The 12,186-nt window shown below is 43.8% G+C and overlaps 1 protein-coding gene across 1 annotated transcript in view; it reads right to left on the bottom strand.

Annotated features, from left to right (window-relative positions):
• NR1D2 (nuclear receptor subfamily 1 group D member 2) overlaps positions 1-4,472 on the bottom strand; it is a 29,144-nt gene extending 24,672 nt beyond the window's left edge. The window contains exon 1 of the mRNA XM_082686619.1: positions 4,143-4,472. Coding sequence (XP_082542745.1) covers positions 4,143-4,158 — 16 coding nt within the window. The 5' untranslated portion in view covers positions 4,159-4,472. The remainder of the gene's footprint in view (positions 1-4,142) is intronic.
• Between the last annotated feature and the right edge of the window lie 7,714 nt (positions 4,473-12,186).

The following is a 12,186-nucleotide window of genomic DNA, read 5'->3' as shown; positions in this document are numbered from 1 at the left end:
TGGGAAGCACTTACTGTTCACCATATATTGGGTTTTCTTACCCCAACTCTAGACTTGCCCATCACCAAAACCTTCTCACTCCCACTGCCCACCATCCTGGAAAGTATGCTTGATTTCAACTCATGACTGTGCCTTGTGACTTAGAATGAAACAGATTTACCATCAAGAAGCTTTAGTCTTCTCATTTTAAAAGTAGGTTACTAATAATCTCTACTCACAGCATAGTAGATAGATGTAACCTTCCAACTGTGTCCTGAATGTCAGGGCTCTAGAGAACATGGTCCTTTCCCTAAAAAGCCTTATAGACCAAATGAGGAAACAGCTGTGTTAACCATTCACTCCCCCGCATTGTGAGCACTGTTTCATATAAATTACTGTGAACTGCTGAGGATGACACAAGAGCACTCTGGAGGGCAAAAATCAAAAGGGGCAAACACAGCCAAGATGACGGTAAATGGGGTCTTGAAGAACATACAAATTATTTAGTGATATACCACATAAGAGACTTAAGAAAACAAATAAAAAATGGGATGACAAAATAAACCGGTCTTATTTTGTAAAACAGTGTTTTTTGTAAATTACCAGGGGAAGTAGGAGATCGGGAACACACAAGTGTAATCTAACATCTGGGGGAGAAAGTTTGACTAGCAACAAGACTAAAAGAGAGGAATGACAAGATTTAGGAGGCTTTACTGACACCCACCCTTTTCCATCAACTATACCACTATACCAGCTATACCCTATACCACTGCAAATCAAGTGGATGCACATAGTTATTTCCTTTACCCCCAAGAAGACAAGACCACCCAGATGTGCACATGCTATCAGATGTTATGTGAGCTTAGACCTAATACAGCATAGTAGCTTATGATCCCCAAGTGGACTTTGTGGATTCAAAATCGGGCTCCAACACTTGCCTGAATAAGTTACTTAACCTCAATCTACTTAGCTCTTCATCTTCAAATGGTAACAGTACCCACCTTCACAGAATTAAGCTGTGGTATCAAAGTAGTGACACATGTGAAGGGCCCGGCACATAGTAAGTACTCAGCCAATATGGGTGATTATTATTTTACCATCATACTTAAGAGTTCAATTAGAAGAGTTCAAACAAAATTAATCCCCCTTATCCTTTCTTCTTTCCTTTAATTTTGAGTGTGTAATATGGACCCAGTGGTTTCCCTGGAGGTTATTTCCATACCATCTTCTGAGTATCTTAACTCCCTTCACTAGTCAAGCAACTTGCTACTTCACTTCTAAGTCCTCCCATGATCTTGCTGTTTCTCTCTTCTCTCTACAACTGACTTCTTTATAGTTACTGCTCTCTGACATTTTTTTTTCAAGTTAGAAATACAGGTTTGTAAAAACAAGAATGAACTATGTGGGAATGTTTTTCCGATTTTTAAAAATGTGAATTACAGCTATGGTTATGAAGTTTGTGCCGTGAGTTATCACTTACTTTAAAGAACCTGGTATATTCACCCAAAATCTGCGACAGAAACGTATACAGTCGATTTCTACCACTTCACTATTTCACATCTGCATTAGTCATGGATAAAGACACAATATGTCATGACAGAGGAAATGGTCATTGGCTGAATGTGCTGTACTGATACAATGGTATCAACCAAAGGGATGGGTCAGAGGTGTGCCACACAGACTGAATATGGCCCCACCCTAAGGGCCAATTTGAAGGAAATTACAGGTAATGCTTACCAACACTCCCTCTAACAGATATATGGCAGAAACTGTCAAATGTACTGGATAACAGCTTAGAACAAGTTGAAAATGGAGCCAAAAGGCACAAGACAAAATTTAAGAAAACTGCTAATTCCTACACTTTACAGCAAACAATTATCTGCACAATGGATGAAATCTAGCTTCAAAATAGTTCACATAAAAAGTCCTAGTTGATTGCAAGGTTACTATGAGTCAGCAAAGCCAATAAGCCACAAAAGCACAGCCTGCCAGAGAATTCATTTGCAGCAGAATCCAAAACTTGGAACTTGGTAACTGTCCAACCAGTTCCACAGGAGCTTGTTCACCTCTGGGGGCTACAGCCCAAAGGGCAACATGGATGATGATCAAAACAACACTGCAAAGACCAAGTAATAAGAACTGAAAATGGAAGGGGCACCTGGGTGGCTCAGTGGGTTAAAGCCTCTGCCTTCAGCTCAGGTCATGATCTCAGGGTCCTGGGATCAAGCCCCACATCAGGCTCTCTGCTCAGCGGGGAGCCTGCTTCCTCCTCTCTCTATCTGCCTTCCTCTCTGCCTACTTGTGATCTCTGTCTGTCAAATAAATAAATAAAATCTTTAAAAAAAAAAAAAAAAAGAACTGAAAATGGAAGAACTGGGGTGATGTGTTCAACAGTTATCCAAAGGAAGTTTTATTATCTATAGCTCCAAAAGGCAAGATTAAAATCAGTGATACTGTTCCAGGAAGGTTCAAACCAGACGAAAACTTTCTTGCCTCCTGAGCTAGCCCACCTTACAAGGCTAAAAATCTGGAAGAATCCATTCATCCTGAAAGCTGGGTTAAAGAGGCTGAACCTAATAATCTCTAAATCCTTATCAAGCAAAAGTTTAATTCCCTGACAGATTACCCAATTTTTTAAAAAACACCCTCAAAGGCTAAACAGACACAGAGGCAATTAAAACACAAAAAGCTGTCTTTATTTCTACTATTGGTGAAAAACTCACACTTGTTTTCAAGGTATGGTTTTTTAAAAGTGTGTATACATATAAAAATATTTACTTAAAACTTAGAAAATATAAACTGGCTTTTTTTTAATTCAAATTCAATTAGCCAATATACAGCACATCATTAGTTTAAGATGTAGTGTTCAATAATTTATCACTTGCGTGTAACACCCAGAGCTCATCACAAACTGGCTTCCTCTTTAACTTCACTGGCCTCAGGTGTAAAGACCATCAATGAGGGCAGACAAAAGGCGAGAAGGGAGTACAGTATTGTTCTGTGACGCTGTAACAGGAAATGTAACTAGAAAAATATTGATAAAGCCGAATTCTGTTGATCAGGTTCAAGAAAGGTCGGCAACCAATGGGTTTTTTAAAATCAACTTAAATAAACAATGACCAGTCCGTCCTAAAGTTCCGGGGTCACTTAGGATCACCTGAGTCATCTCGACATTACGTGAGATGAATGATTAGCTATCTGTATGACCTATAGGCTCCCAGCCCAAGGAGATTTTAGAGCCTTTTTTATGACTGAAGGTATGTAAGGTAGGTCACGTCCTAGAGCAACCATTTTTCCAGGAAATACTGAAGCAGCATCATAACAAAGGCGGGTGCCGTCCTAGCTACCAGACATTGCAAACGAACTAAGCACCTCAGAACTCCGAGGGGTCTCGCTTTGGGGAAGCACCGAGTCTTCTCCCCAAAGAAACCTCTCTCAGCCTGCGGCGCGTTCTGGCCCCACACTTCTTGCTCAGTATCCCCAAAATCTGCCGCCAGTGCAGTCTGCCTAGCCCAGTCTCCTGACGCTGGGGTGGCAGCGGGTGCACTGCGGCGCCCGCGCCCGCCGCGGGACCGCCCGGGCGCGGGATTCACCGCACGCGCACGCGCGGCCTCCTCCGCAGTGTGCAACCCCGCGGGGGAGGAGGGAATCGCGGCCACGTCACAGCCCGGAGGGTTCCAAAGGGGCGGGGCCTCCCGGAAGGCTGCGGCGCTACCCGCCGGCGCGCGCGCGCACCCGCCCCCACGTGTCCCTGCGGCCCCGGGGAATGTGGGTCACCGAGCCGAGCGGCCTCACGTGTCCCCGCCCGCCACCGCCGCCTCAGCGCCCATTATGTAATGCCGCGTCACGAGCCCGCCCAGCCAACCGGCGCCCGCGCGCCGCCGAACGTAAACACAGCGCGCACGTGGCTCGCGCGGCCGGGCCATGTGAGGGGGGGGCCGGGCCGGCGCCACCGGGCCGCGCTGCGGCGTTGCAGGGAGCCGGGAGGGCGGCCGTGGAGCGGCCCGGGGGTAGACGCGGGGACCGAGCCGGAGTCGATTCGCACCGCACGGCAGCCCACCCCACCAGCCCTAGGGTTAGCCCCGCCGCCGCCCGCCGAAGTGCCCCAGCGGGATCCGAGCGCCCCTTCGCCGTGCCCCCACCCTCCGCAGTCCGGCTCTTACCCGCATTCACCTCCATGGTGCCCTCCGGGAGGGAACCGAGGCTGCCCGCTTCCCGCAGAGGTGGCAGCGCCGCCTCCGCCTCAGCGCCGCGCCGCCCCGGGCTGGAGGCAGCGGTGGTCGCGGGGCCCGCTCATGGGCAGGGCGGGCGGGGCGCCCGGGACCCGGGCCCCGCGGCCAGAGAGCCGGCTGCACTGAAAGAGGGCGGCGGTAGCCGGCGAGCGGCGCTCCTCGCGGAGTCCCTGACAACAAAAGCGGCGGCGCGGCGGCTTCCTGCAGCCAGCGCACCGCGGCGGCGAGGGCGGCTGACGGGGAGGGCAGCTGCGACCATGTGACCCGCGCACACACCCCCTCCCTCCGCCCGCCCCTCCGCCGGCCGCTGCGGCGACTCCGCCCCCTCACCGCCGCCACCTCTCTCTTTCCCTCGGCTTCGGCGTTCTCGCCTTCGTTCCTTTGGCCCCCTTCCCCATTCCCTCCTCCCCAGATCTCTTTTCCTCTTTCCCCTGCTCCCTCCCCTCCAGGCCGACCTCCGGTCTCGGGCTGGGAGTCCCCTCCATGTCCCCCTCCTCATTCCCCCCCTCCCGTGACACCTCAGGTCACCTCAGTGGTTACCAAGGATCGCCCAGAGGCGCCAATCAGACCGACCTTTCGAAACCCCGGACTGGGCCAACCCCACCTCCCCACAGGTCGCGCGCTCCCCCCACGTCCTTCCCCGCCCCCAACAGACCGTTAAACGCTGGACACTTTGCGGGTAGAACCCATTTCGCTTCAGTCTACACCCTTTGGGTTATTTCATCCAATCCCATAGCTTAAATAGACCTGTGTTCGGAGCCTTGCCAGATTTGAATTTCAAACCGAGAGTTCTCTGAGCTCTAGATTCCCACTCTTGACATCCCGTTTGATTATGCCCCCTTGATGTCCCTTAAAGATCTTAAAGGTGTAGTCAGGGGTGTACATGTGTTAACACTCAGTGAATGCACACGTAAGATTTGTGCGCTTCACCTTGTGTATAAATTTTACATCAAAAGAAAAAAGCTGGAAATAAATGACATGTATGCTGAAGTATGCAGAGGGAAGCCCATTGATGTCTGTAACTGAAACGTATTACAAAAGTAAAATGAGCTGATGGCATGGATAAATGGATAGAAGTATATTAAAATGGTAGTTGTAGATGTTGTAAATGGGTATTCATAAAATTATTTTCCAGTTTGCTCTTCGAATATGTTCAGTATAAAATGCTGGAGGATATGTAATGTGTAAAACATTTTTACATGTGCCACACTCCTTCTTCTGTGCCCGCAATCCATTACATACACACACGTTTGTTCCTTCTCCATCTCAGTCTTTATGGCAAATCTGCAAGTTCTTGAAACCAGCAAATTGGATTACTTCTGTCCGTGTGTGTGTGTGTGTGTGTGTGTGTGTCTCACACTGCCTTCTATATCCTATTTAATAAATCAACAAATTTGAGCTATTCTACCTTCATATATCTTCAATTTCTATGCTTCTCTCCATCAACATTACTATTACTCTAAACCAAACAATCATCATCTCTTGCCCCAGCTACTGTAATAGCTTCCTAACTGGGGAGAGGGACTGTTCCTCACATCCACCTACAGTCATTTCTCCCTCTCAGTGTCATTTTTTAAATGTAAATGAGATCGGGTTACTCTACTCAAAACCCTCCAAATAGTTTCCGATTGCACTTTAAGGAAACTCCAAAGCCTTAGCCTGACCTACAAAGCCCACACAGACTGTAGGCCCTGATTCTCTTTCTAAGGCTTGCCTGCCACCGCCTAAACACTGTTCTCTAACCACAGCGCTCTCTTTTCTTCCCTACCTCAGGGCTTTATCATTCTATGTGATGCTGATGCAAGAGTTCCCCAGGCTATACTTTGTAGCTTACTTTTTCATTTTATTTATCAACCACCATCTGTTTCTGAGGCCAGTATGAGCAGTCTAGAAGAAAGAAAAGAAATCATAAAAGAGGATACCTCTCTGAAAAGGCTATATATTGTATGATTCCAACTATATAACATTCTGGAAAAGGCAAAGCTATGAAGAAAGTAAAAATATCATTGATTGTCAGGGGTTGGGGAGGCAGAGGGATGAAAAGGCAGAGCACAGACGATTTTTTAGGGCAGTAAAACTGTTCTGTACGATACTATGATGGTGGATTCATGTCCAATGTACAAACAAGAGTAAATGCTGATATAAACTAAAGACTTTGGATAATTATGATGTCAATATAGGTTCATCAGTGGTAACAAATGTACCCCTGTTGTTTGGGCTATTTCTAGTGGGGGAGGCTGTGTGTGCTCATGGGGACAGAATGTATACAGGAACTCTCTGTACTTTGTTTGATTTTGCTGTAGATATAAAATTGCTCTCAAAAGGGAAGCCTATTTTAAGAGAGAAAGAGGATACCACCATTTAAATTTGAAAAAGAGAAGAGTGGAGTTGAAAATAAGCCATTGCAAAGGAATGTCCCTTAAGCATCTTAAATTTAAATAAATGAAAAAAAAAATCTGTGTCCATGAGCCTTGTGTTTTCAAAGGCCACCTCTACCTGAGAGACATTGTGAATAATTATCAGAGGCTATAAAACTAGAATCCAGGTCAGTGACCAGCCACACCACTAGCCACTGGAAATATTAGGTTTATCAGGGCAAGGAGGATGCAGAGTAGCATCCAAGTTGGACAGTCCCCAGGGTACTGTCGCTGCAGTGGAAATTGCCTTTTGCTGCTGTCATTCCAGGAAACTTAAGTATTAACTCTGTAGAGTCCATGGCTCAGTCTGTAGGATTCTCAGACTATTCATGGTGGATTTCTACCTACTCCACCTTCCTCATTCCTCTGACCAAAATAATAACTCTGCTGAATGAAGACTGTGTCTTCAAAAATCATCCATTAAAAAAATGCAAATTAAGGGGCACCTGGCTGTCTCAGTTGGTGGAGCATTTGATTCTTGATCTCGGGGTTGTAGGCCCGAGCCCCATGTTGGGTGGAGAGATTGCTTACAAAATCTTTTTCAAAAAGGCAAATGAGTTCCTGTGAAAGCTTCCTCATTAGTTCTTCTATTCCACTAATATTCCACCAGGGCCCTGGGAAACTGAACACAGGATAGACCGATCTGGATGTGGATAAAGAAGAGAAGAGCCTAAATATTAGAGTCCTCTCGTCCCAAGATCCAGTAAAATAGATCAACTGAGGTATTGCAGTATGAAGGCCTTGATGAAAGAGAAGTATTGGGAAAGAAGATGGATTTTTTTTTTTAAGTTAAAGCCAGTTAAAAATGTCCAAAGTCATTCCTCATTTTAAAATGTTCCAATGAATACTGCTAGTTCCCAACACCATAACAACATTCTACTTTGTCTTCTCTATGTCCTGGTCCAGGAGTTTTCAAACTCTATATTCTTATAATGATTAAAGACATCAAAAGGCTTTTTTGGGGATGTATTCATCCAGAGTTACCTATTATAAATGAAAACAGAAATGTTTAATACACAAGAATACACACACACACACACACATATGTACATATATATATATATATACAGAAAAAATATCAATAAGATCAGTGATGTGTTTATGTGCACATAAACACACATCCTACACACACTATAATATGATAATATCTCACAAGATGTAATAAAGTGAAATATAGTCCTAGCAAAAGAGTCAACTTTGTTTAACAGAAATATTTTTACACTGTCCCAGTTTTTAAATTTAAATTTGAATTATTTAAAATAAGATAAAATTTTGGGATGCCTGGGTAGCTCAGTTGATTAAGCTCTGCCTTCAGCTCAGGTCATGATCCCAGGGTCCTGCATCCGGCTCCTTGCTCAGTGGGGAGCCTGCTTCTCTCTCTGCCTCTGCCTATAACTCTGCCTGCTTATGCGCCCTCTCTCGCTCTCTCTCTCTCTCTCTCTGACAAAATCTTTTTTAAAAAATAGATAATTTTTTTTAATTAGATAAAATTGAGGCACCTGGTAGCTCAGTCAGTTGAGTAGTCAACTTGTGATTTCAGCTCAGGTCATGATTTTTTTTTTTTTTTAATTTTAAATTTAATTTTTAAAGATTTTTTTTTTTAAAAGATTTTTATTTATTTATTTGAGAGAGAGACAGTGAGAGAAAGCATGAGCGAGGAGAAGGTCAGAGAGAGAAGCAGAGCTGGGAGCCCAATGTGGGACTCGATCCCGGGACTCCAGGATCATGACCTGAGCCGAAGGCAGTCGTCCAACCAACTGAGCCACCCAGGCATCCCAAAAAAAATTTTTTTTAATGTGACAGGCAGAGATCACAAGTAGGTGGGCGTGGGGGGTGGCAGTGGGGAGGGTAGGGCAAGGAGCAGGCTCCCTGATGAGCAGAAAGCCCCATGTGGGGCTCCATCCCAGGACCCTGAGATCATGACCTGGGCCCAAGGAAGAGGCTTAACCCACTGAGCCACCTAGGCATCCCAACTCAGGTTATGATTGCAGAGTCATGGGATTAAATCCTGAGTTGGGCTCCACACTCAGCATGGAGTCTGCTTGTCCCTTTCCCTTTGCTCCTCCCTGCCACTCATGCTCTCTCATTCTCAAATAAAATCTTTTTTTAAAAATAGATAAAATATAAATTTAACCCCTTGGTTACACTATACCATATTAGTCATTACAGATTTATAGAGCCTTTCTTCCTCTTTCTGGGTCAGTATGACAAATTATCCACGTTGTATAAGTTTTCAAGTTTATTGAAACAAAATTCTTCATATTCTCTTGTTATCTCTTTAATCTCCATCAATTCTAACTTCTCATTCTTAATTTTGTTTGCACTGTTTTTTTTCTTTGCTCGGTCCTCAAAGATTTAATTTTCAACTTCACGAATTTTTGCTCTTTATCTTGATCTCCCTTCTTCCATTCACCTTTTCTTTCTAAGATTTTATTTATTTATTTTACACAGAGAGAGGCAGGCAGAGAGTGTGGGAAGCAGGCTCCCTGCTGAGCAGAGAGACTGATGTGGGGCTCAATCCCAGGACCCTGGGATCATGACCTGAGCAGAAGGTACATAAGCCTAACCCTCTGAGCCACCCAGATGCCCTTCCGTTCACTTTTAATCTGATTTTTCTAACTTCATAATTTGGACATCTATCTCATCAATGTTGCTTCAGTTGACCAGAGTCAGTTTCTCTTATAACGAAAGAAACCTCATTGGTAAAATTACTTTAATCATTGTCACCTATTACAGAGATTATTTCGCTTACTACTACAGTGTAATAAATTACCCCAAAATGTAGTGATTTAAAATAGCAGCAATCATGTGGTGCCTGGCAGGCTCAGTCAGTGAAGCATCTGACTCTTGATCTCGGGGGTTGTGAGTTTGAGCTGCACATTGGGTGTAGAGATTATTAAAAATAAAATCTGTAAAAAATAAAATAAAAGTAAAATAGCAGCAATCATGTTATCCTCTCTGCTGACTTCTATGAGTCAGAAATTTGGGGAGCCCCTGGTTGGACATTTATGGCTCAGAGTCTCAACACTGACAATCAGACAGTAGGCAGAGCCAGAACAGCAGGGGGCTGGAGCAGCTAAGGGCTGGACCAACCTTTCTCTCTCCAGTAACTGCAGAGCTTTTCTACACTGTCTCTATATATGGGGTACTCTGGAGTCCCTCACAGCTTGTTGGCCTCAGGGCAGTCAGGCTACCTACAACATAGTAGGCCAGGGCTCCTGTGCAAGCATTCCAGGGAATTAGGCAGAAGTTGTCTCACTTTTTCCTGACCAAGCTTCCGAAGTCAGGCAACATCAATTTCACTGCATTATTGGTTTGTAGCAAGGGAGTTAAAAGCATACCCAGACTGGAAGATAGGGCACATAGATCTCAATCTCTTCTGAAGAGGAACATCAAGGTCATATTTTGGATAGCATGTGAGATGGAATATATTGTTGCAGCTACCATTGTTAAAATAGAATAACACATGTACACAGTCCATCTTGATCTGAATACCACATTGCAGCATCAAAAACTTAAGATATACTTCTCTGGGTAAGCATTTTCATCCCCTCTACCTGGCCACATTTTCTAAGTGTTGATGTAAGGGGAAAGATTGAGCCAGAGAAAGGAATGAGAGAACAAGTGGGTAGGGAAAGGCCCCCACTCCACAGGATTGTTCCAGTCCATTGTTTCATTCTCTGTGCAGCTGAATGTCAATAGAATAACATTCCAAATACAGACCCAGTCTCTTGTCTATTCTAAGTCCTTTATTGTCCACCATCAATAGTATTTTATAGCTTTGGAATGGGACTACTCCCTCAGGGGAGAATCTAATAGGAGAAAGGGTTATGTCTACATGTAATGAATGCAACCTATACAACTTAACATGGAAAGCCTGGTTGAATTTAAGTCCTCCACTGATTTAATAACATACTAAACAGAAATTTGGAGGAAAAATAAGAATGGAAATAAGGGGGAAAAAGTTGCATGGCTGTTCAACAAACTAAATTGCTATAAGAAATGTTTGAGTATTGAATATTAATTATCTTCAATACTCTTTATCACAGTTTGAAAAAGAAACCCAAAGCATCAAATACAAAGAGCTAGCCCTAACAATAGGGCATGCTATCCCACTAAAGGAACAACACATCTTGCTGACTTTCTCACTCATCTTCCCATCTGATCTTCCTACTTCTGAAAACTTGTCTAACTGAGAATCCCTCCCAGCAGTGGACTCTGTCCTAATGTGACCCCCATTAACTGAACAGTCTCCTAAGTTCTCTATCTCAATTTATCAGCAACATTCAGAGGGCACTGAGAGACTTGGGTGTCTCCCTTTCATCTAGACCAGTGGTTCTCAAAGTGTATAGTCACTGATCACCGCAGCAACACTACCTAGGAACTTGTTTGAATGTAATTTCTTGAGCTCCACCGAGGTCTAATGAATCAGAAACTCTGCAGGTGACGCCAGCAATTTCTGTTTTAACAAACCATCCAGGTGATGCTGATGCACTCAAGTTTGAAAACACTGCTTATGGAGCCAGTAGCATCCATCAACAGAGAATTGATCAGTCCTGTATTTCAGAGCTGTAGGGCCATGGGACTAAGTGTATAAGGCCAGTGGCTGTCTCCTTTCAGATTCTTTGCACCATGCTCCCAAGTGAGCAGGATTTGTGCCCTGTAATGTGTATATAATATGACAGGATATAATACAGCTGGGTAGGATTCTATATGCAAAACCCACATTGCATGCACTTTTGATTTCAGTTCTTTCTACAGACCTGGATGACTTTCTGTCCACAGACTCTAGGAGTAAACTGCTAGTCTCATGAATTGGTATGCTTACTACTAGCAAGTCTTTACTAATTACGTACAGATTTATGTATCTATATTCTAGAAAGTAAATTTATTCCTAAGGCTTAGACACTTCTTTCTGACTGTGCAGGAAAAACAAAATGTCTTAATAGTGGTAACAATAGGATTGTTATTTAAACCATAGTCAATATACAGGACCATCTCCTACCTTCTAAATCCATATTAAAACTCATTCCTCCTCCTCATGATGCAGTTCTATAAAAGAAAATTAGAAAAAGTATACCTTACCATTTGCATCATAACCAAGAGACTGCATACTGATTTTTCATATGTCTGGATTCTGTTTTTTTTAAGCAATATGTTGGGATATCCAAAGACTTTACAATTTGTGACTAACATATTCAGCTTTGGTCTAGTAATGACCTTTTTTATTTTTTTTAATAAAAACAATCACAGAGCGTTTATTGTCCTCTGGTAATAACATAAAGGTAACCAAAACAATATGAACAGGGGCACCTGGGTGGCTCAGTGGATTAAGCCTCTGCCTTTGGCTTAGGTCATTGTCTCGATGTTCTGGAGTATAGCCCCGCATCGTGCTCTCTGCTCAATGGGGAGCTTGCTTCCCCCTCTCTCTATGCCTGCCACTCTGCCAACTTATGATCTCTCTCTCTCTCTGTGTCAAGTAAATAAATAATCTTTTTAAAAAATGCAAACAAATATTTTAGAACTACACTCCCAACAAAGGATATCTTAAAAAAAAA

This window comes from Mustela nivalis (genome assembly GCF_964662115.1).
Source record: "Mustela nivalis genome assembly, chromosome: 1".
NCBI classification, from domain to species: domain Eukaryota; kingdom Metazoa; phylum Chordata; class Mammalia; order Carnivora; family Mustelidae; genus Mustela; species Mustela nivalis.
Note: the sequence above shows the minus strand (reverse complement) of the source record. Positions and strands in the feature narration are given on the sequence as shown.